Source organism: Aspergillus japonicus, assembly GCF_003184785.1.
Source record: "Aspergillus japonicus CBS 114.51 unplaced genomic scaffold BO86scaffold_11, whole genome shotgun sequence".
Classification (NCBI taxonomy): domain Eukaryota; kingdom Fungi; phylum Ascomycota; class Eurotiomycetes; order Eurotiales; family Aspergillaceae; genus Aspergillus; species Aspergillus japonicus.
This window is the reverse complement of record NW_020291648.1, coordinates 531,509-556,065: the sequence shown is the minus strand read 5'-3', so window position 1 is coordinate 556,065 and position 24,557 is coordinate 531,509. Positions and strand designations below refer to the sequence as shown.

The window sequence follows — 24,557 nt, the reverse complement described above, 5'->3', positions numbered from 1 at the left end:
CCCCCCCCGTCTACGCCCGCGTATTCGAACACGGAAGCATAGAGCTAGTAGACTAGTACGTACGTCCGTAGCTTTCTTTCCTCTCGATATGGATAGCAGTAGTATTACAGTACAGTATCACCACAGACCCCGGATCCCAGGCCCCGGGCCCCGGATGAGATTCCTCTTTTCCCGGTGATGGTAATCACTCACCTGGCATCCACTTGCTATGCTCCAATTTAGGTTATATTTCAGGAGGGAGGGGGGGAAAGGGCCAAGAAACAAGAGAGAGAGAGAGAGAGAGCGCGCGCGAGAAAGGGAGACCCTGGACGAGGGTATGGAAGGTCCGAGCTGGAGCGAGGTTACAGGATCGTCTTTTCCAGCTTACGACCTTCCTTTATTTACTTACTTACTTCTCTTAGCTCCTTCTAGCCCCCGTGTCTGAGATCCTCCGGGTGCACAAGGCGAGGGAACGACAGAGAAATTGGAGGGAAGTAGCACCGTTGGGAAAGCCAAAGCACGGGCCCCTCTGGACTTGCTTTTGCTGGCGGGATGAGTTCTGAGAGGGTCTGAGTTTGGGCCGGGGGGAAAGGGGGTTACTTTCTGATGGAAATGGTTTATTCGTCAATGGTTGGTGGTTTTTGGTTTTTTTTTTTCTTTTTTTGGTTGGGTCGGAGAAGAGGAATGGAGAAGGGAGAGGGGAAGAGATGGATGGATATGGTTATGGTCATGGGGGTGGATTTCCCCTCAGGAGGTATAGGTATAGGTATAGATAGGTATAGGTATATACTATGTACAATATCACATTAAGGCTGGGGGGTCACCAACAGTCTGTTAGTACCAGCAGTGTAACCCCAGTCAGGCTGCTAACTAACAAATAACCCACCACTCACTCTTGCCTGTAGCATGGACAAGTCCGCGGAAATATCAGCAACAACAACAACAACAACAACAATAAAAACGTATTACAATAATCAAGTCCCAACGGAGCGGGATCATCATCTACAGGAGACAAAATAGTAGCCACCCTAAACCCAAGAGAAACAAAAAAGTGAAAACAAAACAAAGGAAAGGAAAGACAAACAGCCAAAGATAAAACGGAGAACCTCCCCAGTCGTGCCAATCACAGGCAAAAGAATTCAACACAAAACAACAACACCGAGCAAGTCCTAGGAATCTCAAATCCAACACAATCCCTAGTATTAGTGTAACATGCCTCTTTTCTTTTCCCCCTTCCCTTTTTTTGGTTTCTTCTTTCGCTCTAGGGAAAAAATAATGTAACGAAGAGCCAGCGCATTGTCTGCGCGTGCTGAGATTACCAATAGGCCCCATGGGGTGGGGAGAGGAACTGCCGCCAACGCTCAGTATTAATTTTACCTTTTCATGTCTAGAATTAATCAGGGGGGGGGGGAGATGACACGCCCCCCTCCATTCTCAAATGATTAGGGACTGGGGGTACCCCAATATTCGTTGAATCGAGCCGATCACGTTTGTCTCAGCTCTTGGGTTGTGTCACGTACCAACAGTCTTGCTGTCGGTTACCGCTTATCCATACTTCCCAGCAGACTTGCGCTTGCCTGTCAGAACAACAACAATGACCCCCTCCTTCAAAATGAAGGATTAGAAGTCGCTGGGATGATGTAGCGGTGGTATCGGCGGTGCATAAATCACTGTGTCAGGGCGGCAGACTGGCGTGGTAGTCATCGGTGGCCCATAGAGCCCCGGCCCAGGGCGAGTGTAGGGTAGCCCGTTCATCAGCACTGATGCTGACCCATCCGTCTTGTATGAGTGCTTGTCCCTCCTTTCGCTGCTGCTGTATACGTAGATGTCCGAGCCGGCGTCGGGAAGATGACTCTGCGCGAGGGTTCTCGAGGCTTGACCACCATCCCCACTCCCACGAATATCATCGCTCGTGGTGGCCGTCTCCAAGCCAGCAAGTGGCCCGGCAGAGGAGGACAAAATAGAAGGCGCACCAATGGTAGTGAGCAGAGGAGTTCCGAAGACCATGTCTTGCGCACTCGTCCTCGTCCGAGTGACGGGACTGCCGCCTACGGCTTCGTTCGGAAACCGTTGGACTGAGGAAAGAATATTGTTGTTAGAGCCGGTGGCGCTCTTGTAGTTCCAACCAACCCCGGCTCGATGATCCACGGCCTCCGGCAGCGTAAGAACTTCGGGCGTGAGTGTAAATCCAGCAGGACACTGTGGACCTTGACTTCGACTCGTGGGGTCAGGAAGCGTCCGATCCACCCCTTGTCCCTCGACGGACGTACAGCTCATTGTTGGCACAATCGGCGGGGCATCAGTGATTTGACTTGGAGGTCCCGAGAACATGTAGGGATATAGAGGTTGAGACAAGGAACTCCCGCTCTCGTGTTCGGCGAAAATGCCTGGGCTAGGGCTCCGGCCAAAATACACATTAGGACTCCACGCTTTGGGACTCCATGGGAGCCCACAATACTCCGCCATGACGGTCTGCGGTGCCCCAGAGATCATATACCCCGAAGTCTGAGGGCTGTACATCCCGGGGTCTTCCTCGTAGTGAGTGGCGTTGTCAACGCACCCAAACGACTGTCGACCAACGGACAGTTGCGACTCAGCTGACCCACAGCCATAGCCAGGTGCCCGGGCGAAAGGGTTCACGCGCAAAGTAGAAGGATTCCCTAACGTAGTGGCCATCGTTTTTGGTGGCATTGACTGCACATATGACCCATGTCGGTGAGGAGAGGACATCGTAGCATTCATCGCTGGATAGGGCCAGCTCACTCTCGCCTGCATCATCGAAGAATTGACCTGCGTTAAGAGTAAGCTCTGGCTGTTGCCACCTAGAGTGTACACGACCTCTGGACTCACCCTCAAGAACTGACAGTTGGCATTTCCAGAGCTGCGACAGTTGGAGCAGCCCTGCCCATCACCGTTGTCGCCGCTGCATTTGATTTTCCTTTTTCGGCAACGGTTACACTAACAACTCGTCAGTCATAGAAGAAGAAGACAGTTTGGAGGAGACCGAGACAAGAAGAGGAAGAGCAAGGGGAGCCAAACTTACCGCTACCTGAATGCGGCGGCGTGTCGAGTTTCGACTCTTGCTGTCGATCTCGGGATTGGGACTCTGACAACCGGCTCTATCCACCATGTCCTGGTAGCTATCGCCTCGACCGGTGCGCGTGGGTATCGATAGAGCATCTCGCTTAGATTGTGAATCGAAGCCAACCACCTCCTCCTCCGGGGAGTATATAGAGTGAGCCATTACTTCATCCGTCAGCGTGGGCGAAAACATGGTGTTTCCCGAATTCGAGACTCACATGTATTCGAGACAAGTTTACAGAAGAAAAAAGCTTCTCAGAAGGTTACCAAGGAGCATAAAAAGGTCTATAGATCAGGGATTGTTGCAATCAAGACATCCGGTCCATCCCCTAAGTATTGAAAAAGGAACCAGGAAGGGTGAGAGGGCTGTAGCCGGAAGCAAGGCCAGTTTTAAGTCCATGTGTTAGTGTTGCGTATGGTTTCTGAAAGAGAGTCTGGCCCTTCACCTTTTTTTTCTTTCGTTCTTTTTTTTCCCCTGATGTCGTATTCTGTCATTTCGATGAAAGTCGACTGCTGGCAGGCGGTTTTCAGAGAGAACAAAGTCTTCCCCTACCGAAGCCCCTAAAACTAGAAAGGGAATTAGATCGCTTCCCCATTCAAAAGAGTGTGGCCAGTTTAATACCTGTTTCTTCTAGGCGTCTGGGTGTACAAATGAGAGCACCATGCAAACAACCGTGCTGCATCTCATTCAGGCAAAGAAGTAAAAGGGAAAAGAAAAGAACCATGAGAAAGAGAAAAAAAATAGAAAGAAAGAAAAGAAAAAGCAAGAACAAAAACAAAACAGTAATGATGTGTCCAGGGATTCAGGTCTGGTCTCCATGACACAATGATAGAAGAACAGAGAGACAAAATATCCCGGCGTTGTAGGGACTTCAGTCTCACAAATTCGGAGTAACGTTGCACCAGTTGTAGAAATGGCCTGATAGAAACCACAGTCAAGCCTATCACTCTAAGCTGGGCAGACTGAGATCTCCAGGGTCGGTCTCAGCGAATAGATGCCAACGTGAACTCCACATGTGCTGCTTTCACCACTGGTCCTGGTCTTTGAATGATGATATTTTGTAGCCAGCGATAGGGCCCTGCGTCAGAAGCGACCGGCCAGGACAGCCTCGATGAGCGGACAGCCACCGCCTACGTTTGCATGAGCGCCTCCAGCGCGAATACCAAGCTATTGACCAGAAGGCGGGAGCAACGAACGTGTGGATGTTTGCTCTCTGCTTGAACAATGGTTGATATGCAAAGCCCATTGGCCTGACGCCTGCTATTTTCAACCATCAAACAAATTTCTTTCGGCGGTCTAGTCTTGACTGGTACTTTTGACATCATAGAGTTAACTTATCTTAGCTTAGGTCAGATCGGCAGCAACCAGTCAGGTCCACGAGCAGCTTCGGCAGAGAGATATAGAAATCCGGAGCCAAGAATTAAGGAAGAACTCAACTTATTCAGAGCACGATGCAAACGGACCGCACCAATCTGCGAATATTACACCGATGTCTCGGAAAGCTTGGCTGCTATGCCTTAGGACGAACGTTCAGAGCAAAGACTGAGTCCTAAGATCGGCCGTGTTCCAGCAACGTGCCAATGTGGCTCAACCGTCAAGCCCGAATAAGTGAGCGGAGCCCTGGCATGGCAGTATGGAGTGGTTGACTAGCATTAGTAGCGTCAAGCAAAGATCGCCAGCCTAGCTCTGGACCCGGGTCTACGTATCGTGCAAGGCTTAAGACTCCCTGAACTTCTCTTGTTAGAGGGCTGGGAAAGCGTCAAGTGAACCAGAACAACAAAAACTGGCCGTAAGTGACCAAGAAAGCCTCAAAAAAAGGAGGGAGGGAAAAATGCAGCCTGAAAACGAATAAGATGAAGGTAACCAACTCTCGCGAACGAGGGTTGACCTGGACTGTGGGGCAAAAGAAAAAGATCGACTAAGTATGCAGGAAGGTCAGGGGCACGAGCCCGGTGCAGATTGTCACTGACTGACAGGACCTTGTCGACATCTGCTTGTGCTCAAACCTGCAGCACTTGCACACAACGATTGGTCCAGATCGAAACCAATCCTTTCGCCGCCATTGCGGTAGCTTTGGTGCAGGCAATATGTGGAAAGGAGGTGGTTGAACTAAGGTACTAGTGTCGTCCCTTTTCAACCAAGATCGAGATCGGACACGGAAAATCGATCAATTGTCTAATGAAGCTCGAGATGAGACGACTATAGGTTCTCTGTGGCTTCCGCCCGTAAGATGGGACGCGGCGACAATGGGAGGCTCAGGAGAAAGGGGACGAGGAAAAAGTAAATAAGAAGCAGCGGCGAGAGAGGGAGGAGAGATTGCCCTTCTGAAGTCCCAAAGATTAAGGAAGGGCGTCATGACCCAAGTGTCTTCCATTCGATTCAGGACCATTATCAGTCAGTAGTTGGACCAGAAAGCTGTCATTGGCAATAGAACCAGCCACAAAGATACCAAGACCCAGTGAAACTCATTGAATCCATGCTGGGATCTCGATAGTTCCAGGCGTTACGGGGAATCATCATTATGGTGATCATTCTAGAGATAAAGAGATACCATCCATGTCTAGTGAGCACCACGTGTGTTTCCCCATCGGATTAGCTTTGCTGTCATATCTGCAAAAGTGCTGATGGGGTGGGTTATTGAACTGCTGTTGGACCTAGCTGCGGGAGACCGCCCGTTATTTTCAACGCCCCTGTAGTGATACTCACAAAGAGTAGAACCGGGTAAGTGTGGGAAGGCATTCACCGTGGGTTTTAGAAGGTACCTCTAAGTTTTGGGGTGAGTGGAGTGCATCAAGCTGAAGTCATCTTCAAGGCGAGGCCTGACCGTTAACGAAAAGTTAACAAAATACCTCCTAGGCGTAAAGCAGACCACTGTGCCCTGGGAGTTGGATGAGACCGACGGCATATCGCGCCGGGAACAATACTCGTTGTACTGTACAATACTTAATCGGTAGCTGGGCAAAGGTTAAGTTGCCGACAGGTTCGAGCGACCAGATCGCCGGCAAGGAATAAAACAGCACACAGTTGCCAGCTGAATCTCGGTCCAGGCCTAGCGCAAGCACTATCTCTTACCCCTGAGTTGTTCGTCCAACGGGGTTTCCCGGAAGATATCCGGCTCCAGTTCCAAAGTAACGGCGGTTACACGAGAGGGCGCCGGAACATCCATCCGACAGCAAGAACACCTCGAAACTGTCGAAGATGATTGATTCAGCGACGAATGCTTCTTTCGGAGCTTGTATGATCATCGAATCGCTGTCAATCGAGTGATATGGGGGTGGTGGGGGGGGTAGAGAGGGAGTTTGAGGAAAGGTTCGTTGGAGGAGTGGGGAAGAACTTTTTGTGGCTGCTGGAAACAGGCAGGCAGTTCCTTCTCCGAGGACGATGGTTGTTGATCTAGAACAAATCAGTCTAACTCCATCAAGGCCTCCAAGAGTCCGGATGATAGAGCGATAGAATTCATGTGGAATAGTGGTGGTGGTGGTAGTGATGGCTGCAGCGGCTGCTGCAGCATAATCAGTTTGAAATACTATAGGAACGGAATATGCCGAAGGATCAAGAAGCAGTACTATACAGTAACTGTAAATAGTACTCCACTACTCGAATAGTAGACTGAGTACGCAGTCCATCAGAAGATCAGAAGTGTACAGTACTGTACATACGGAGCATGTACATGGGTATGTTCAGTAGTCGAACAGCGATGATCTACGACGGGGGGCCGCCGACACTCTGCTTAAGTAGGAATAGGCTGGGCGGCAGCGTAGTAGCGGCTCCGCATCATAACTTTTACTGACTGTACTCCGTCCGTACCTTGCCTTTGCCTGGTTTGCTTCATCTTACAATCAATTCCCGCTCGTCCTTTTGGCAGCTTTCAATTCGACCCCCCCCCTCCCCTCTTCTTCCCCCCTAGGCCTTCCAGGTTCTTCTTTTCATTCGGATCACTTGCATTTTTTCTCCCTTTGGTTCTTTTTCACTCTCTTTTTCTGTTTTTGTCTTACGCACCGTCGATCCTTGCGATATCACCCGCAACTACCGGGGATCCGCCATGAGCGTCCTGCTGGAAACCTCTCTCGGCGACATTGTCATTGATTTGTTGGTCGACGAGTCACCAAAGGCTTGCGAGAAGTATGTGTCCCCTTACCATTTCTTCCTGTGTCATCCCTTCATTTTGGTACTCTTGTTATGGTCTCCTGCGCGCGTACAAATCGAGTGGCTGAACGAAAACTAAGCTATCTATGGTCTCCCGCTGTAGCTTCCTGAAGCTATGCAAAGTCAAGTACTACAATTTTTCGCCCGTCCACAGCGTCCAAAAGAATTTTACCTTTCAAACCGGCGATCCCTTGGGACCTGATTCCCCCGAGAGCGATGGCGGATCTTCGATATGGGGCTTGTTGCAAGGTCCCTCCCAGCGCACCTTCTCACTCCCAATCCCTCCCAAACTAAAACACGACGAGCGAGGGACTGTGAGCATGGCGACTGTCCCTTCTCCCAACGATCCAGATCTGCGCATTGCCGGCAGCCAGTTCCTTATAACCCTTGGCGAGGGTCTCGACTACTTGGATGGCAAGGCAGTGATCTTTGGCAAGGTCGTGGAAGGATTCGACGTTCTAGAGAAGGTGAACGAAGCCTTCATCGATGATCGCGGGCGGCCACTCAAGGATATCAGAATTCGTCACACTGTGATTCTCGATGATCCCTTCAATGACCCCCCGGGACTGGTGGAGCCAGCGGAGAGCCCGGTGCCATCCAAGGCACAATTGGCTACGGTGAGAATCGCAGATGACGAGGATCTTGACGACAATATGGATGAGGAGGCACTGGAAAAGCTACGACGGGAGCGTGAGGCCAGAGCGCAGGCGTTGACCCTAGAGATGGTAGGCGACCTTCCATTTGCCGAGGTCAAGCCACCAGAGAATGTATTGTTCGTCTGCAAGCTGAACCCAGTCACCCAAGGTACAAACCCATGTCCTCTCTTCAATCATCTATGCCCTATGCTGTTTAACTGAAGCGCCAAACTGACACACGATTTCAGATGAGGACCTCAACCTAATCTTCAGCCGCTTCGGCCCAATTCTCTCGTGTGAAGTGATCCGGGACAAGCGAACAGGCGACAGCCTGCAATATGCCTTTATCGAATTCGAGAATCAAAAGGACTGTGAACAGGCCTACTTCAAGATGCAGGGTGTTCTAATTGACGACCACCGCATCCATGTTGATTTCTCGCAAAGTGTAAGCAGTACTACCTCGCACATTCTCGTCGGACGCTGCTGACCACTCGATGCACTAGGTATCAAAACTATCGGAGAGCTGGCGTAACGCAACCATTACCAAGCGCAGTGGTCAGCGGGGTGGGTTTGGCGGTGTAGCTGGACTTGAGAAGAAACGCCAGTACCGAGCCGCTGACAACAACAATGCACGTCGCCGGGAGGACTATTCAATGGTTTTCGACAGGAAAGCGTCTGGACGCCCGTCTGCCCCTCGTCGAGATAGGTCATACAGCCGAAGCCCTCAGCGGAACGAGCGCCGTGATAGACAAGCTAGTCGAAGTCCCCGGCGAGACTCTTACCGTAGTCGCTACCGAGATCGATCGCACAGCCGAAGCCCAGCACGGAAAGACTCGTATGGCGACCGGCGGTATGAACGTCGCGATGATGATAGGTATCGGGATCGCCGACGCCGATGATCAAGCGATCAAGGAAAGACAAGACAGAGACCTTCATGGCTATGAAATGATGTATACCAACCTAACCTACTATCTACAGTGTTATCGTACACTACCTGCCTTCCAGCCTTCCAGCTTTCCTGGTAATCCAGTCCTTTTGCACAGTAAAGGGTGTTCACCCATTTCGCCAGGCTCGGAAGCTATTTAGCTAGTATCATGGAGACGTGCAAGGTTGTTCAAATCACATATGACCTCTCGCCGGGCTGGATTGGTCATCCTAGAGAACATAGATGTGGTTATTGATTTTTTAGACCTTGAAGTAAGTAGCCTTCGAGGTGAGACCGTAAGTCAGACCGGGCTGGCTCCACGCAATATTATACGATGGTATGCCCCGCCTCCTACCGCAGATTGGCTGTGTTTGTCCAGCTTGGCCCCTCCACCCTCCGGTTGAGTCCTTTGCATCTTCCGTTTGCCTGACTCTCCAAGCCGTACTTGAGTCTAAAAATAATTTAATTGTACTTACTGTACTAAGACCGATCGATCCCCTGAAACCAGGGGTCTTTCTGGCGGTCAGTGACGGGTTTGGAGGCAACAATCATGGCACGTAAAACTACCTCCGTAGTCAAAGTAGTACTACTAATAATAATAACAATAATAACAACTAAGTAATAATAATTGCTGGTTTCATCCCAACCTATTTGTTTGGTTGTACTTAATTACGTAGGTTGTTTTTTTATGGGCCGATCTTCCCCTCCCCCTCCCCCTCCCTTCCCTCCTCTTCCCAGTTCACCCCGCGCTAATAACAGCTTCCTTCCCCCCCTCCATCTTCTTCCTTTTCCTCTTCCCTCATTCTTCACTCTTTTCTACTAGAACTACTACTCCTGCTCCTCTCAGTCCATCTTACCTGTGATACCCTTTGATTTCTCGCTGTTCATCATGACTGCCGCCGCCATTAAGGAGACCGTCTCCAACCTTTTCCACAGCCAGCCCGAGAACGCTCTTCGGGAGCCATCGCCCGAAGAATTCCAGCAGCTCAGACAGAAGTACATTGATGCCAAACAAGAACACGTTTTCGCCTTCGTCGATGAATTGAAGTCCGCGGAGAAGACCCAGCTTTTTCACCAATTGAGCAATTTCGACCCCAACCGCATCAATGAGTTGGCCGACAAGGCCTTGAACCCGCCAAAGGCCCAGGAAGGTCCTGCCTCGCTGGAACCCCTCCCTGATGTGGCTACCGCCTCCATCCTGGATTCGGACCCTAGCGACATCCAGAGATGGTATGAGGAAGGACTGCAGTTGACTGCGGACAACAAGGTGGCTGTGGTCCTCATGGCTGGTGGGCAGGGAACGCGCCTGGGTAGCTCAGCTCCTAAGGGCTGTTTCGACATCGGCCTTCCAAGCCACAAGTCTCTCTTCCAGATTCAGGCGGAGCGCATCGTCAAGTTGCAGCTTTTGGCCAAAAAGGTGACCGGGAAGGACGCTGCCATCCCATGGTATGTGATGACCAGTGGTCCCACTCGCAAACCGACGGAGGAATTCTTCCGCCAGCACAACTACTTTGGGTTGGACAAGAGCAATGTGGTCATTTTTGAGCAGGGCGTCTTGCCTTGTATCTCCAACGAAGGCAAGATCCTGATGGAGAGCAAATCCAAGGTACGTTGAGTTGGATCAGTTTCTACCGCCAGGGGTCTTGGGTTCTGACCACTCTTATACAGGCAGCCGTGGCTCCCGATGGCAACGGTGGTATTTATCTGGCCCTTATCACCTCCGGCGTCAGAGAGGATATGCGCAAGCGTGGAATCGAGCACATTCACACATACTGTGTCGATAACTGCCTCGTCAAGGTTGCTGACCCCGTTTTCATCGGTTTCGCCGCCTCGAAGAAGGTTGATATCGCCACCAAGGTAGTCCGGAAGCGCAATGCTACTGAGTCCGTGGGCTTGATTCTTCAGAAGAATGGCAAGCCCGACGTCGTCGAGTACTCCGAAATCGATAAGGAGACAGCTGAGGCCAAAGACCCTAAGCAACCCGACGTCCTCAAGTTCCGTGCGGCGAACATTGTCAACCACTACTACTCGTTCCGTTTCTTCGAATCGATTGAGACATGGAGCCACAAGCTGCCTCATCACGTGGCCCGCAAAAAGATTCCCTGCATCATCACCGAGACTGGCGAGTTCTTCAAGCCGGAAAAGCCCAACGGCGTCAAGCTCGAGCAATTTGTCTTCGACGTCTTCCCCCTGACGCCACTGGAGAAGTTTGCATGCATCGAAGTGCGCCGCGAGGACGAATTCTCGCCACTGAAGAACGCTCGGGGCACCGGCGAAGATGACCCAGACACCAGCAAGGCGGACATCATGAACCAGGGACAGCGTTGGATTGAGAAGGCGGGTGGTGTTGTCGTCACTGAGGGCGAAGCAGTTGGTGTTGAAGTCTCCCCACTGATCAGCTACGTAAGTATACCTACCCCTTTTGGTGCGCATTCCGCACCACGGCACAGTGGAGACTAAGACAACTATTTTATAGGGCGGTGAGGGGCTGGAATTCCTCAAAGGCCGTGAGATCAAAGCCCCGGCAGTTATCGAGAAGGAGGAGTGAACTCGCCCACATAACTACCATAAGCATCGACCAGCTGGGATGGAATAATGTGCATGTAATGGACCTATTCAAGCATTGATACTGCAGCTTAACTGCGGCAGAAATTCGGGATTACATTGAAGTGCGTTTACAAAGTGTGATAGCTTGCTGCTTGCTGTATGCACATGGCAGATCAACAATACAGGAAAAAACCATGGAACGCTGCTCAGCTGGGAGCATGGTTTGCCACCCACCAGCCTTGATTGTATAGCTGCTGTCATTTGGTCTTAGTGGCTGGAAGAGCCACTTCTTGTATACCAGCTCATGAAATGATTTTCTACAGCTTCAGCCTCTGGAGAGGCTTAGGGACACTGCGGACATGAGTACCTCGAATTGGCTGTAGGTTCATCGGTCAAGAATTGTGCTATTGACACTGGAATGAAGGAAAAACAATGACAATACAGTACTGAATACACTCACAATACATTGGTACGATACAAGTGTACTGCCAGACCCGGCAACAGGGCACCTGGCATTGCCCCCTTCCACCGGTGCTAATCCGGGGAGGATCCAACCTTCCGGCCAAAACCTAAGTTGCACCGAGAACTTACGGAAAAGCCCGGGAGCTAACTTGGAACCTACAGTAACTCCGGAGTACAGAATATTGTATTATATATTACCGTTCGTAACGATTTACTGTAACCATACATCACAAAATCGGTCTCTTTCTGTTCCCTTGCTTACTTAACTCAATCGCTTAGACTTGGACTGGTACTCTGGAAGTCCGTCAATTTTCTACCTTGTCCTCATCTACTCTTCCTAGGAGCTTGTATATCATTAAATCTAGAACCATTGAATCCAACAGGATCTCGATCTCGTATCATATCTCTTCCTAGTTTCCTTGTCTATCAAATCATCCAGCGCATCTCATGTTCGGTTAGTGTTACTTTTGCCAATTTTCCGTTCCGTGACAATTTTTCACCTGCTTGGTCTTATGTCAGCCCACTCTGTCAAGGAGCAGGTTGTCAAAAGTGTTGATTTCTCCAAGCTTCTCGAGCTAACGACTCTATCAGGCCTTCTGCCAAAGATTGGAAGGGTGTCTCACTGGTCTCCTTTTGCTCATAATCTAGGAAAGAGTGAGTCCTTCCTTACGTCTCCCTCATCGTGCTGCATTCCCGGTGGCCGCATTGCGCGACTATTCTTGCAACTTTCTTTGGCCGCTGTTCCCGATTTTTGCTCCTGTCGTCCACGATCGCCTACAGTCAATTCTCCACGATGCGCTTGAGAGGAACAATTGCATGCGAGTTATATACAGCAATGTGGCGGATCTCTGATAACTTCCACGGTTCTTGCCCAAGTCTTCGGGGAATGGGGAAAAAGTTGCATGGCGCCGAAATCTTTCCAATGCGACCAGCGGCGCCCAGCTCGACAATAAATACTGCAAGCACACTTTATTCGATTCAGAACCGCTGACGGCGATGTTTATAATCACACATAGGCTCGTTCCATTCTTCGACAATGTTGTTGTCTCGCCGAGCCTGCTACAAGTGTGGCAACATTGGCCACTTTGCTGGTCAGTTGATGGTTCAGAAACGCCTGAGGCCCAGGCCAAAACTCGCTAATTGGCTCATGTAGAGGTCTGCACTTCGTCTGAGCGTCTTTGCTACAACTGTGGGTGCAATCCAATGATCTATCTAAGCTGCTGTATTCAATCGCTAACCACCCTCTCATATCACAGGCAAGCAGCCCGGTACGTCTTATGCGATGCATGTCACATACACACCATGAACATATCTAACCCGCTCACAGGACATGAGTCCAGCAGCTGCCCGCTTCCCCGTACCACCGAGTGTAAGCGTGCCTCAAGATATCTCGTTTACGATGAGTAAACTGATATACGGTCTTTTAGCCAAGCAGTGCTACAACTGCCAGGGGGTAGGCCACGTTCAGGCTGATTGCCCCACGCTTCGCCTTAACAATGCCAACGGCCGCTGCTACAACTGCGGCCAGCCCGGCCATATCGCTGTATGTCGACGGTCCACCTGAACACAATCGCTACAAAAATAAACTCATTGATCATTTCCTAGCGCAACTGTACCGCTCCTGCTACGAGTGCTCCTCGGGCCCCTGCTGGCCCCCGGGGTGCCTTCAACCCCGGCTTCCGTGGTCGTCCTGCCACCTGCTACAAGTGCGGTGGCCCCAACCACTTTGCCCGTGATTGCCAGGCTCAGGCCATGAAGTGCTACGCCTGCGGCAAGCTGGTATGGCTTCCAATTGCCCACCTCCTGTCCCTCCCATTCGTCCTGACTAACGATTTTCAGGGCCACATTTCTCGCGACTGCACCGCTCCCAACGGTGGCCCCTTGAGCTCTGCCGGCAAGGTTTGCTACAATTGCTCCCAACCCGGCCACATCTCCCGCGATTGCCCCAACGGTGATGTCTCGAAGCCTGTCGATGCGACTACTGCTGCCCCTGCTGCCCCTGCCCCTGCCGCCGGTGCTGAGGCCAGCCAAGAGGCCGCCGCTGTTGCGCCTGCAGCTCCCGCCGCTGTTGCGTAAATGTACCTCTACGATTGTTCATTCCCAGTCATTGGGAGCCATTCCCATTCTTTCTTTTTGTATTAGGGCTAGCCGACATTGGTCTCAATTTTTTTTTATTCCACGTTTCTTCCTTTGCATATATTGCGGCCTCCCATCATTACAACTCTTGGTACCAACTGGTTTCAATCTCCGTTATGTATACGACGAACAACAAAAGTTTCACGAAGTCTTGGTTTTCCTTACTGCTTGGGTCCTGAACACACTGCTCAGGGACTTATGGATGGCGTCTATTGTTCACCTCGGGTATCTTTCTCATTTACACAAATCAGATGCGGCAAGAAAGAAGGAGACGAGGCCCAGGCGAGGCGACGGGTTAATTGAGCGCAGAACAAACAAATGGTGGACCGAAGCGAGCGCGTTTGCATGCATGGGAACAGGCTTTAAGGAGGTTTGGCTGGAATTGTGTATGGGTGTGTATTTGCTGAAGATGTGTGAGTGGTGAAAAGATCTACCTGGCGCTGTGGCAACCTCCTCATCTTTTCGTACTATATCCTTCTCATATACGTCGATTGGGAAGCGAAACAAAAATTCAAAAGCGAAGAAACACCATTGAAAGTAATTTTCTTGCCCGCAGGTCAATGAGTAGGTGGATGTTGGGTTTGCGTAGTGACTGCTCGGTAGTACTTCTGTTGGGTTTTCCGGTTCTGTGCTGCTGCGCCTGCTGGATACTACAATGTACATGCAGTACTGTTCTAAGTTGTAACCTCCCACTTCATGGTTTCGCCCATCCCTTCTTAAGATACTCTGCATTGCCTTCTGCAATCGGATCCAAGCAGCAGGCGACGCCATAATCTTTATCCGCCGAGGCCTATTCTAGACGACTCTAACCCGGCGCTTTCAAGCAAGAATCATGCCGGGCTCTGACACAAGTGACGAGTTCGAAAACAATGTAGATCCCCTGCTCATCCTCTCATTTCGCTTGCTCTTTGGGAAATCCTGTTTGCTAAAAGCTGCACTTCTTTTCTCCTATAACAGGCCGTCATCGTCGATATTGATTCAATCCAGTCTCACGGTACTCCTTTGACCTCTCTTTGACTGCTTTCCTCATTCTTTCCTACTTCATTCAGCTCATTTGCATTTAGGGATTGGAGTTGCAGATATCAACAAGCTGAAGGCGAATGGTTACTTCACAGTTGCAGTATGCCATCGTGTCCAGCCGCTCCGTCGCTATACCATCTGCTCACCTGTTGGCTTTCTCTGCAGTCCGTTCATAGCGCCACGCGGAGAACATTGCTGAAGATTCGCGGCTTCAGTGAAGTCAAAGTTGAGAAGATCAAGGACGCCATTCAGAAATGCCTGGTGGGTGCTTTAATTCTCCGATAAGTCCTCCGAGTGGTGAATCTCATAGCCCAGAATCAGCCCTCGGCCTCTGGTTTCATGACAGCGATGGAGTTGAACCACCAGCGCAAAAAGGTGGTACGCATTTCAACAGGGAGCAAACAGTTCGACTCCATCTTAGGAGGGTAAGGCTCTGTTACCTTGCAATATGCACCAGTGAAGTATTCTAATCATCATGGTACTCGCAGGGGCTTTCAAAGCATGAGCATCAGCGAGGTGTATGGTGAGTTCCGCTGCGGTAAGACCCAACTCTCGCATACCATGTCCGTTATTGCCCAGCTCCCAAAGGATATGGGCGGGGCCGATGGCAAAGTGGCATATATCGATACAGAAGGCACTTTCAGACCCGAGCGCATTGCTCAGATCGCCGAACGCTTTGGGGTTGACCCAGACTCCACGCAGGAGAACATCGCTTACGCTCGCGCCTTGAACAGCGAGCATCAGCTAGAGCTACTGAATACTCTGAGTCGCGAGTTTGCCTCCGGGGAGTATCGGCTGCTGATAATTGACAGCATCATGAACTGCTTCCGCGTCGACTACTGTGGACGTGGGGAACTTGCAGAGCGTCAGCAGAAATTGAATCAATTCCTGATGAGACTTGCCCATATGGCTGAAGGTATGGTGCTACATACATGCAACCCTTACATGAGATATGTTGTAAGACTAACTACATCTGAACTGCAGAGTTCAACGTCTGCGTCCTGATGGTCTGTCGTCGTCCTTCTAACCTTATACTATATGTTCGGACCGATTCTCATCGAGATGCAGACAAATCAGGTTCAAAGTGACCCTGGCGCCAGCGCTCTGTTTGCCGGGGCCGATGGCCGTAAGCCAGTTGGTGGACATGTCCTTGCGCATGCATCTACAACCCGAGTGCTACTTCGAAAGGGGCGTGGCGAGGAGCGAGTGGCCAAGATCCAGGATTCTCCGGGTTTGCTAGGCTACCTTCATCGAACATGGACTCTTTCTAACTCTTCTCAGATTGTCCTGAGCGCGAGGCAACTTATCTGATTACCAACGGCGGAATCAATGATCCAGACAAGGTGTAGTGGAAAATGTATATCCCTAGGGCAGAACATGAGAGGGTGCATGTCGGATGTTCGCGACTGATTACCGAATCATCGATGGCTGTAATTTTGCATTATGGCAAGCTTTATTTCATTCGAGATGCTACTTGAATGTATTGTACGAATATGTGCGTCTTTCGTGTTAGTTGTCAATTGACTTGAGCTCTTCCTTTCAGACGGTTTCTGCTCGTCGGGGTAAGTTAGCCTCTCTCCGCCTTCCAAACTGCCGGTGCAAAATCATCTCCCCGCCCCAATAGAAAAAAAAGTAACCCCGATTACAATTTTCCTTAGCTGCGCATCCATCCCAATCTCCTGCTTCTACTCGCATAATCTGCGTCAAAGAATCGAGTGGTTTCGTTTCAAGTTAGGTTCTCGAATTGCTACGATGAAGAAAGACCTCGAGGTGGCGGGCTACGCCGTGCTGCCCCTACAGCTCCCCAAGACCTCCTCTGCAAAGGCTGCCACGCATTACATGTACCTCCGCGTCCACGAGCCTCGCATTCCGGACGAAGACACCCCTCGCTCGATGTTCATTGTCAACGTGCCCATCGACACGACCGAGACTCACTTGCGCCACCTCTTCGGTACCCAGCTTTCGGCCGGCCGCGTCGAGCGCGTTCACTTCGAGTCCGTCCCCACGAAGAAGAACCAGGCTGCGCTCCCGCAGGCAAATGTCGGCGGCAGCAAGGCCAAGAAACGGAAGCGCGTCACCGCGGATGAGCTGGAGTCTCAGCTGGAGGATATCGAACTCCCCGCGGTCTGGGACCGGCCGCTGCAGAAGAGCGGAGCGCACGCCGTCGTGGTCTTTGTGGATCAGCCCAGCATGGAGGCCAGCCTGAAGGCTGCCCGGAAGGCCGCGCGCAAGGCGGTCAGTGGCAGCAGCAGTAAGAAAATTGTCTGGGGGGAAGGGCTTGACGAGGACCGGGTGCCGGCTCTCGGGCTGGAGCGGTATCTCTTCCACTCGCAGGCCCGGTATCCCAGCCGTGGAGAGTTGCTCCGCACGGTCAACGATTTCATGACGGTGTTCGAGCAGGTGGCCGAGAGCCGGAAGCGCGAGGCGGCGCGCAAGGCCCAGGAGCCGGACGAGGATGGCTTCGTGACGGTCACGAGTGGACCCAAGCTGGCGGACGCGACGCACGAGGATGAGGCCCGCGAGTTGATCGAGAAGCAGAAGAAGAAGCAGGAGGGCCTGGAGGACTTCTACCGCTTCCAGTCCCGAGAGAAGCGCAAGGAGAGGCAACATGAGCTGTTGCGGAAGTTCGATGAAGATAAGAGGAAGTTGGCGGATCTGAAGAGGAGGAAGGGGAAATTCGCGGTGAGTTTGTCTCAATTCGGTTCTTTTGCGTTTGCTCTTCTGGGGCCTTCGTTGATTAAAAGAAGCTAACGCATTCCATGTGCCTTTCTCTGCAGCCCGAGTGATTGTGTCTCTCGGCCGGGATTTTCTACAGTCAATTATTCCACACATCGTCTTGGTTTAGCGCGGCGTTAGGGAGGGATCAATTCCAAAAGTCGAGTCTTTCGGGTAGATAGAATACTGTGTTTGAGGTAGAGGTCAATATCTCCGATGATTGATGTGAGTGCTACGTTTACGTTTGTGCCCCTACACCTAAATTGTTTCCCCGTACTTTGTATGCATATGATGAATACGCTGGGGCCAGAGTAGCAAGACTCAGCTAGTAGCTTGATGTCCTGCCATGCCTTCAAAAACCAGCATTACTCAATCTTCTCACCTTCTGAAACCTGAGTTTGGGACCATACATTGTGGAGATTCATGGGTCTTTTCTCGAACATGTGCTAATTCACTTCTCGGGTACAGAGAGCGTATCGGAAAGTCGGCCCAGCACTGGCGATCGCTTGGATCAATCCATACTTTCCCAGACGAACAGGCTTATGTTGCATATTCTGTAGACTTTCGGTGGTTGGGATCTCGACACCCATTCTAATCGCCAACTGCCTTGCCACAAGTCTCCATTTTATGGCCTTGCATGGCCGGAGGCATCAATGTTGTGTTCTGCAGAATCGAAGGGGGTATATTCTCAACAGGTAACGCGTTTAGGGCAGGGAGCAGTCACCAAGAAGTACCGAGGACTTTTGAGGTATGCTGTTCTAAGTAGCAAACTATTTGAAGATGAATAGAACCGAGCTTTGAAAGAGCTGTCAAGCTTCCGTAGGTGGCACCACCACCATTGCCAATTGCTTAAATGCGACACCACCCTGTGATTATGGATGTCTTCCAATAAAAATCCCCCCCAGCTCCTCCCTCCGCTTCAACGATGTTTCGTTTGAATTCCTTTGTTCTTGAGACGTCGCTCGCCGCTGAGTCCAAGCCACCGAGAACCCGCTATACCGCATTGAGTAGCTCGACGTCACGCAAGATAAGTTAGCAGATAGCTCTGCGGTACGGTACGACCACCATCTACTTCTGATCTTCTCTACTTCGTAGCTCGCGACAAAAGCCAGGTCACCTCTACCGCACTGTTAAACTGATCGAACCTAACAAGAAAAGAAATTACCTACATGGCTGCACCGTCACCAGCGACTATGCCCCGCGGACAAGACGCCGGAAACATGGGAGGAGGGGGAGGGGGAGGAGGCTTCATCCCACCATCAGCACATCTTCCATCGCCAACCCCCACCACATCCACCGCAACACCATCGCTTCTCCCCAAACCACGGGCCCACCCTCTGCGGCCGGGATCCGCAAAAGAGGCCACGGTCCTGGAGTATATCGACAAGAAGCTTTTGACCATCAGCCGCCGGCACGCTAAGAAGTTCAGCGGGGCTTTTATTAGTGATAACGGCAGCGACAACAACAACCACAGCAATGGCAGCAACAGCCAGCGCATAGCACCGGAGTCCGAGTCGGAAAGGGGTTACGAGAGCTTTAAGGAAGTAGCGAAAGACTTTGAGGGTTTGGTGGATGTTTTGTGGGTTAGTGGGACTCGTATGTATTTACCTCCCCTTCTTTCTTTCTTTCTTTCTTTCTTTCTTCTGGGCTGTAACAGCGGAAGAAAGAGTCGTTCTCATATTGGCTGACAGTTGACATGTGCTGATGCTGCTGTTTGTTTTTGCGTGGTGTGTTTCTAGCTTCATTACAGATCCCCTACCTGATCTCGTTGGCCGTCCAGGTCAACTCTTATCTACCGGATTATCCATTCGCGGCGAAGGCGACGTTCCGGTTGCTGCGGAAGCTGGACTCGGTCTTTGCGTCGCTCCTTCTGGGGGAGGATGTGGACTCCGGGGCGCCGCTGCCCGGGTTTGAGGCACGGACTAACGTCGTCTCGATGACGGAGAAGGTGCGTATCAAGAGTATTGCGGAGACCTGTCGGGTTGTGGTTGTGGAGGCGAGGGAGCAGGAGGACCTTGGTGATGATGATGATGACGGTGGGAGGAATGGGTTTGAGGATAGTAGTGGGAACGATGATGAGGATGATGATGAGGATGAGTTGATGGATGATGCGTTGGGGATGGATGAGTATCCGATCCCCGGGAGGTGGGAGATGGAAACGGCCAAGGTGTATGAGAAGACGATTCAATTGCTTGGGGATGAGTTGGGCCAGGCAGATACTGGGGAGTTCTGTGATACTGATATGGCGGCTGGAGAGGGAGGGGGCCAATGCGATGGAGTGGTGGATGCTGAGGCAGATTGATTGAGACTTGATGCTTTTCATAGGGTCAGGGTCATCAAGACTTTTTGTCTACTCGTCAGTGTTTTAGCTTCTAGTGACACCCGGATGACTTGATTGACCAGGCAGATAGAAGGATGTGAACATCTAGCTATGCCTGGATTGTGCTGATCCAATGCAGCAGCAGCAGCAGCAGCAGCAGCAGCACAATAGGAGACTTGGACTTGGCACGCAGGTACAAGCCTGGTCAGCGGAGGATCATAGCTGGAGCTAGAATCTGCTGAACGTGTCGTGTCGAACACGTCCCAGATTTTCCAACATGACACGACACGTACTCGTTCGTGGGTTGTCGTTGTCGGCTGTCGGGGTTCCGACTGCGCTGCACCCTACAGAGTAGTCTACTGGTCATGACCTGCCGGTCCCTGGTACTGTACTGCTTGACTACCGGCGTAGAGAATTACGAAATCCTCTTAGATCATATTCAACCCATGGTTCCTGCAACTCCCATTCCAGAGAACTGCGATGGAGAATTGAGAGAGGAGTTTCGCGCTGCGAGACAATAAAACAATTTCTTTTTTCGGTACTACTCACTGATTGTCTGGTGGATGGAATCCGGCTACGGAGTACATACAATAGCAGTAGGTAGGTCCAATACAATCATTAAAATAAATCTGTCTACTCACAGCATTGGCGTAGTCAATAAATCCGAGCATCTCCCGACGGGGTAATGGGAGTCGATTGGTTTGAACTCTCCAGGGAGGGAAGTGGGAACCTTGAAGTTATCTGCCCTGCAAGGGACCGACTGCTGACCCAGGCATGATCGTGTAACCCACTTCAAGGGGGAGGGAAAGGAACTTAGCAAGCACGCACAGCACAGTCGCACCACTCGATTCGGGCTTAGTTGTGCTGCAATCCTCGCATGGCAAATCCTCGATCGGGTCAACATGAATGAGGACCGTACCAATAGGACCAGCCTTGCGCTTCTCATTGATTACTGAGTATGTATAAGTATTATGATGGGCGTTGGGTGCATGTCCTGTATGTAGCACAGTATAGTATAGTATAGTCCTGTGTAGAGTAACATGATACGATGCACCCATGCTTATGCTAGAGTGTGCGGATCGGATGGAGGGAGATAGAGGGTATCGAATTGAGAGCATGATGGAGTCAATGGCAAGTTTGTATGGACCAGAGGAAACTTGCACTCTGCTATAGACTGATCGCGTCGCGTCTGGTCCGCGTCCGTGTTCTCGTAGGAAAGGGAATCTCACTTTTCGTCGGTGGAATGAAATGGTGAGAGTCGGTCCGTGCTACATGTATCATGGATTTAGATGTCAAGAAAGTACAAGTATACATACTTCTTGTGGATGAAACACAGAAGCTAAATATGCCACGGTCATCACGGACTCAGTTCATCTTGAGACACTTCGTGTTGGATGCGTGTTAGGTGCAGTGTACTCCGTACTACTCCGTAAGTATCGATACACCTTAAACCCACTGGGCAGATTGATTACACACAGCGGTGGCCAATGAGAGCCTCATGGAGGCAGTTTCCACGGTCCGGGCACTGGATGGTGTGGAGTCTGCCTCATATTACCTAACTAGGTCCTTGCTTAGCGTATGAGTATGGAGATATGCTCAGCACAGTACATTCAATTGATTGATGGACTGTACTCACATCTAACTAACTGCTTTTCAAAGTACTGACCTCTTCGAAGCCTCTAGAGCCATCTTCTGCAACCTCAAACCGAACGTGGCTCAAGTATGATCAAGATCAATCCTTGTTACGAGTACCATTTACATGTATCTTCGAATTCACCAACCCCTGCTGCATGGACCAACTGACGGCCTCGACTGACCTGTGTCTTTCCAGCGGTACTTAGTCATATTCTTCACTAATTTCTCTCTTACTTTTAGTGATGATGTTTGTACGAGTATTACCCTACCACAGAAATATTAAGTTTAAACCTAATCAGATGTGCTCAGTCAGTAAAAGCACTGGCCTGAGTAGCTGATCCCCTCAGACCTTGTCTCTTCTCCATTCTGGGATCTCGACAAAGACCATTTGTATCTCGGACCCAGATTCTAGTCTACTAGCCAGCGCCCCCGTGCTAGGCAACAGGAACCACCCACAACCACATGGTTTTTGTACTTCTCGAATGTGCTTCAGCGGTGACTAACCCTCTCTGAGGGTTTTTGTCATCTGGATTGAGCATTAGCAGCTCTCAAGTCCATGGACCGGGGCCGCATTGGTGGGGGCGAGGATTTTTTTTTCGCCCTTTCATTTGCACCCTCCCCCAACCGGGCAGTCCGGGCGCTTTCGCTCCCACTTTTGTCTCTTCTGTTCTTCTTTGTTTCAACATGATCACGATAACCATACGGGGTACCATGTCTTCATCTGTTGCCCTTTGTATATGTATAGGGAGGTCATTCCAGTGGTTAGTGGGCATCTTCTCCAGCCACGTCGGCTTCATCCAGGCTTCCGGCTCCCGGGTGTGGACAAGTACTAGGTATGAACTAGCCTAGGGCACAGCTCAGGGCCGATCCAAGGAACAAATGGTGGAATTTAGGCTGCAAGCGGAAACCGATCTACGAATGACAGAGTACCTCAGGCATCCGCCAGGCCAAGCCGAGAATGGAACAAAACTCATGACGATAAGGGCCCATGGGACACGAATGGGACCGGGCGAGTCATAGCGCGTTGCCGGGGAAAAAAATCAAAAAAGGAAAAAAAGAAGGAAAAAAAAAAACCATAATAAATCCAGCAAAACGAATGGAGGAAGGAAAAGACCTCAGCAGTCTCAGCCTGGGTGGGTTATCCACCGAGTATGCATCATTCAAGTCAGGTCCTTGCAGGTTCCATACAGCTTTGCTTGGCCATTTGCCCTCACTAATGCCTACCGGTACTCTCTCTTGTTCTGTTATGCTGCCAGAAGTATTACTATGTAAGTACAATCACTTATCTGCTTGTCTGCCCCTTGACTCCTTATGTGCTTCCGAGTCCTCCAGGTCTTGTACAGTACTGTACATATGAGTATGCACATATCAAGGGGATCAGACCCAGCCACTGTCTGCTCCCCACCTCTCCTCTCTCGCTCTCTCTCCTTGCGCCAGGACCATGCTACACACATTGTGAGCAGTGCTCGAGAAGGACTCAAAACGTGATGCAACACCACCCCATATTCGTGAGAGGTGCCAATCGTCATCAAATTCTCGACGGGCTCATCTGCTGCTGATAATCCTACACAATTGGGGATCCTCTCAAGATAACGGGGTTTGGCTCCTTCAAGCTATTGATGTTTCATTTTCTAATTCACTTAGCGACAATGGACCGCCCTGAGTTGTCACTTATACACAGGAAAGCATTTATATCATTCAGCACACTCTCCCTACCACCTGGGAACACGAGAACGGGGGACAACAAATGTCGCGTGCGATGGAAATAAGAATCATGTCAAGTCGCAAGCCCGCAGGATGCAGCAGTCATCTGGTTCGAGGGCGATTTGGTTGGGCTGGGTCCGATGGTCGACGTAGGTATCCACCATAGCCTCTCAATACTCGTATGTATAGTCCAGGTATGTATGGTCCGTTCAAGAGCCTTGATCTCACCAGTCGAGGGCCCGCAAAGCCTGCCTGGATTCCTCAGGACACAGTCATAATTTCTTCGATCGAAAAGCTGCTGTGAAATCATCATAGCGAGGGATATTCCGATACGAGGAGAGCTCCAATTCTCGAATAATCAAAAGAGTGCAGGGTAAATTACATCCACGATAGTGCTTATGTATTGTGCTGTGCAAATTGATGAGCCTCAAACCAAGCACGGATTGGAGGTGGAACAAGCTAAAACATACATCCTGTAAGGTTGTACACCCGGCATACAAACAAAGTCACTGCAGAAAGACACCTGGGTAATACTACTTGTACTGAGTACTGATGTATGTAAGTTAGGTGTACACTGTACAGTACCTACAGTACTAGGCTTATCACTAGATCCTCCTGGGTTGCGGTAAGGCCACACGATCCCACCTGCACGTCGAAATCCAGATCTACACCCACCCAATGCACACTCACAGCTGCTGAGCCGGTCATAGGGTTGGTTCAACCAGGATTGTCAACGGAGACCCAACAAAGAAGAGCCAAATAGAGGAGAACATTTTGGTTAGTAGAAAAATGACTATTCCAATAGTAGTCGGCAAACTTTCGTCCCACCCAGCTGGCAGGTAGTTAGTTCTACAGTACAGTACAGTATAATGCTGCGCCCCTCCTCACTTCTCCTTCCCTTCTGCGGCTGCTGGTGCTTGGTGCTTGGTGCTTGTTGCTTGTTACCCATTGAGTAGTTTGCTTGCAGCAGCAATTGATGAAATAAGAGCCTGGAGTTGAGTTCGCCTTGCCCTCAGCAGTCAGCACCTATGATTATTCATTCTTAACTTCTAGCCGTTTGTCCTATTTAGGATCCATTGAATTGGAATTTTTTTTGTTGTCATTATTATTATAATTATTACTTGGATTTTTCTTTGGTTTTTTTTTTTTTCCCTTTTCCTGGACCCAGGTTCGATTTTCCCCAAAGAATTAATTAGTTCGTTTGTTCGTCTAACGAGTTTCTCTGCTTCTCCCGTCCTTGGTCTGCCCTAG

General features: G+C 50.5%; 8 protein-coding genes across 8 annotated transcripts; 6 read left to right on the top strand and 2 right to left on the bottom strand.

Moving 5' to 3' along the window:
* Positions 1–796: 796 nt before the first annotated feature.
* BO86DRAFT_25889 (uncharacterized protein) lies at positions 797–1,455 on the bottom strand. Its single transcript, XM_025667197.1, has one exon. It carries the CDS (start codon positions 1,309–1,311, stop codon positions 982–984), a length of 330 nt encoding a protein of 109 aa, XP_025529899.1. The 5' UTR covers positions 1,312–1,455; the 3' UTR covers positions 797–981.
* Positions 1,375–3,476, bottom strand: BO86DRAFT_334467 (uncharacterized protein). Its single transcript, XM_025668857.1, has 4 exons — positions 3,279–3,476; positions 3,023–3,225; positions 2,830–2,937; positions 1,375–2,769 (listed from the first exon to the last, which is right to left on the bottom strand). Exons 2-4 carry the CDS (start codon positions 3,221–3,223, stop codon positions 1,600–1,602), a joined length of 1,479 nt encoding a protein of 492 aa, XP_025529898.1. The 5' UTR covers positions 3,224–3,225; positions 3,279–3,476; the 3' UTR covers positions 1,375–1,599.
* Positions 3,477–6,898: 3,422 nt separating this feature from the next.
* BO86DRAFT_387454 (cyclophilin-like protein) lies at positions 6,899–8,909 on the top strand. Its single transcript, XM_025671595.1, has 4 exons — positions 6,899–7,183; positions 7,311–8,011; positions 8,091–8,287; positions 8,346–8,909. Exons 1-4 carry the CDS (start codon positions 7,104–7,106, stop codon positions 8,739–8,741), a joined length of 1,374 nt encoding a protein of 457 aa, XP_025529897.1. The 5' UTR covers positions 6,899–7,103; the 3' UTR covers positions 8,742–8,909.
* Positions 8,910–9,397: 488 nt separating this feature from the next.
* Positions 9,398–11,315, top strand: BO86DRAFT_408191 (UDP-N-acetylglucosamine diphosphorylase; the record flags this gene model as incomplete). The annotated part of the gene is made up of 3 exons (XM_025674328.1): positions 9,398–10,373; positions 10,436–11,170; positions 11,244–11,315. Exons 1-3 carry the CDS (start codon positions 9,657–9,659, stop codon positions 11,313–11,315), a joined length of 1,524 nt encoding a protein of 507 aa, XP_025529896.1. The 5' UTR covers positions 9,398–9,656.
* Positions 11,316–12,656: 1,341 nt separating this feature from the next.
* On the top strand, positions 12,657–13,465 carry gisB (putative zinc knuckle nucleic acid binding protein). Its single transcript, XM_025671594.1, has 5 exons — positions 12,657–12,738; positions 12,793–12,867; positions 12,930–12,965; positions 13,033–13,145; positions 13,204–13,465. The coding sequence occupies exons 4-5, from the start codon at positions 13,079–13,081 to the stop codon at positions 13,338–13,340; spliced, it is 204 nt and encodes a 67-aa protein (XP_025529895.1). The 5' UTR covers positions 12,657–12,738; positions 12,793–12,867; positions 12,930–12,965; positions 13,033–13,078; the 3' UTR covers positions 13,341–13,465.
* BO86DRAFT_25744 (uncharacterized protein) lies at positions 13,390–14,453 on the top strand. The gene is made up of 2 exons (XM_025667196.1): positions 13,390–13,555; positions 13,616–14,453. Exon 2 carries the CDS (start codon positions 13,731–13,733, stop codon positions 14,334–14,336), a length of 606 nt encoding a protein of 201 aa, XP_025529894.1. The 5' UTR covers positions 13,390–13,555; positions 13,616–13,730; the 3' UTR covers positions 14,337–14,453.
* Positions 14,454–16,684: 2,231 nt separating this feature from the next.
* BO86DRAFT_397624 (putative ribosomal small subunit assembly protein) lies at positions 16,685–17,718 on the top strand (the record flags this gene model as incomplete). The annotated part of the gene is made up of 2 exons (XM_025673504.1): positions 16,685–17,614; positions 17,710–17,718. The coding sequence occupies 2 exons, from the start codon at positions 16,685–16,687 to the stop codon at positions 17,716–17,718; spliced, it is 939 nt and encodes a 312-aa protein (XP_025529893.1).
* A 1,170-nt stretch (positions 17,719–18,888) lies between these two features.
* BO86DRAFT_296219 (general transcription factor IIH subunit TFB6 family) lies at positions 18,889–19,904 on the top strand (the record flags this gene model as incomplete). The annotated part of the gene is made up of 3 exons (XM_025667415.1): positions 18,889–19,090; positions 19,148–19,243; positions 19,387–19,904. Coding segments are annotated over 3 exons (816 nt in total), but the record flags the coding sequence as incomplete, so codon positions are not given.
* Positions 19,905–24,557: the final 4,653 nt, after the last annotated feature.

Excerpts from the sequence above, each read along its gene's own strand:
- BO86DRAFT_25744 (XM_025667196.1), top strand. The coding sequence starts at position 13,731 with ATGTCTCGAAGCCTGTCGATGCGACTACTGCTGCCCCTGCTGCCCCTG.
- BO86DRAFT_334467 (XM_025668857.1), bottom strand. The coding sequence starts at position 3,223 with ATGGCTCACTCTATATACTCCCCGGAGGAGGAGGTGGTTGGCTTCGAT. Across the intron at positions 2,938-3,022 it reads GCCGCCGCATTCAGGTAGCG|TGTAACCGTTGCCGAAAAAG; the intron begins GTAAGTTTGGCT and ends ACGAGTTGTTAG. Across the intron at positions 2,770-2,829 it reads CCAACTGTCAGTTCTTGAGG|GTCAATTCTTCGATGATGCA; the intron begins GTGAGTCCAGAG and ends CTCTTAACGCAG.
- gisB (XM_025671594.1), top strand. The coding sequence starts at position 13,079 with ATGAACATATCTAACCCGCTCACAGGACATGAGTCCAGCAGCTGCCCG. Across the intron at positions 13,146-13,203 it reads GCTTCCCCGTACCACCGAGT|CCAAGCAGTGCTACAACTGC; the intron begins GTAAGCGTGCCT and ends ACGGTCTTTTAG.
- BO86DRAFT_25889 (XM_025667197.1), bottom strand. The coding sequence starts at position 1,311 with ATGGGGCCTATTGGTAATCTCAGCACGCGCAGACAATGCGCTGGCTCT.
- BO86DRAFT_387454 (XM_025671595.1), top strand. The coding sequence starts at position 7,104 with ATGAGCGTCCTGCTGGAAACCTCTCTCGGCGACATTGTCATTGATTTG. Across the intron at positions 7,184-7,310 it reads TCACCAAAGGCTTGCGAGAA|CTTCCTGAAGCTATGCAAAG; the intron begins GTATGTGTCCCC and ends CTCCCGCTGTAG. Across the intron at positions 8,288-8,345 it reads ATGTTGATTTCTCGCAAAGT|GTATCAAAACTATCGGAGAG; the intron begins GTAAGCAGTACT and ends TCGATGCACTAG.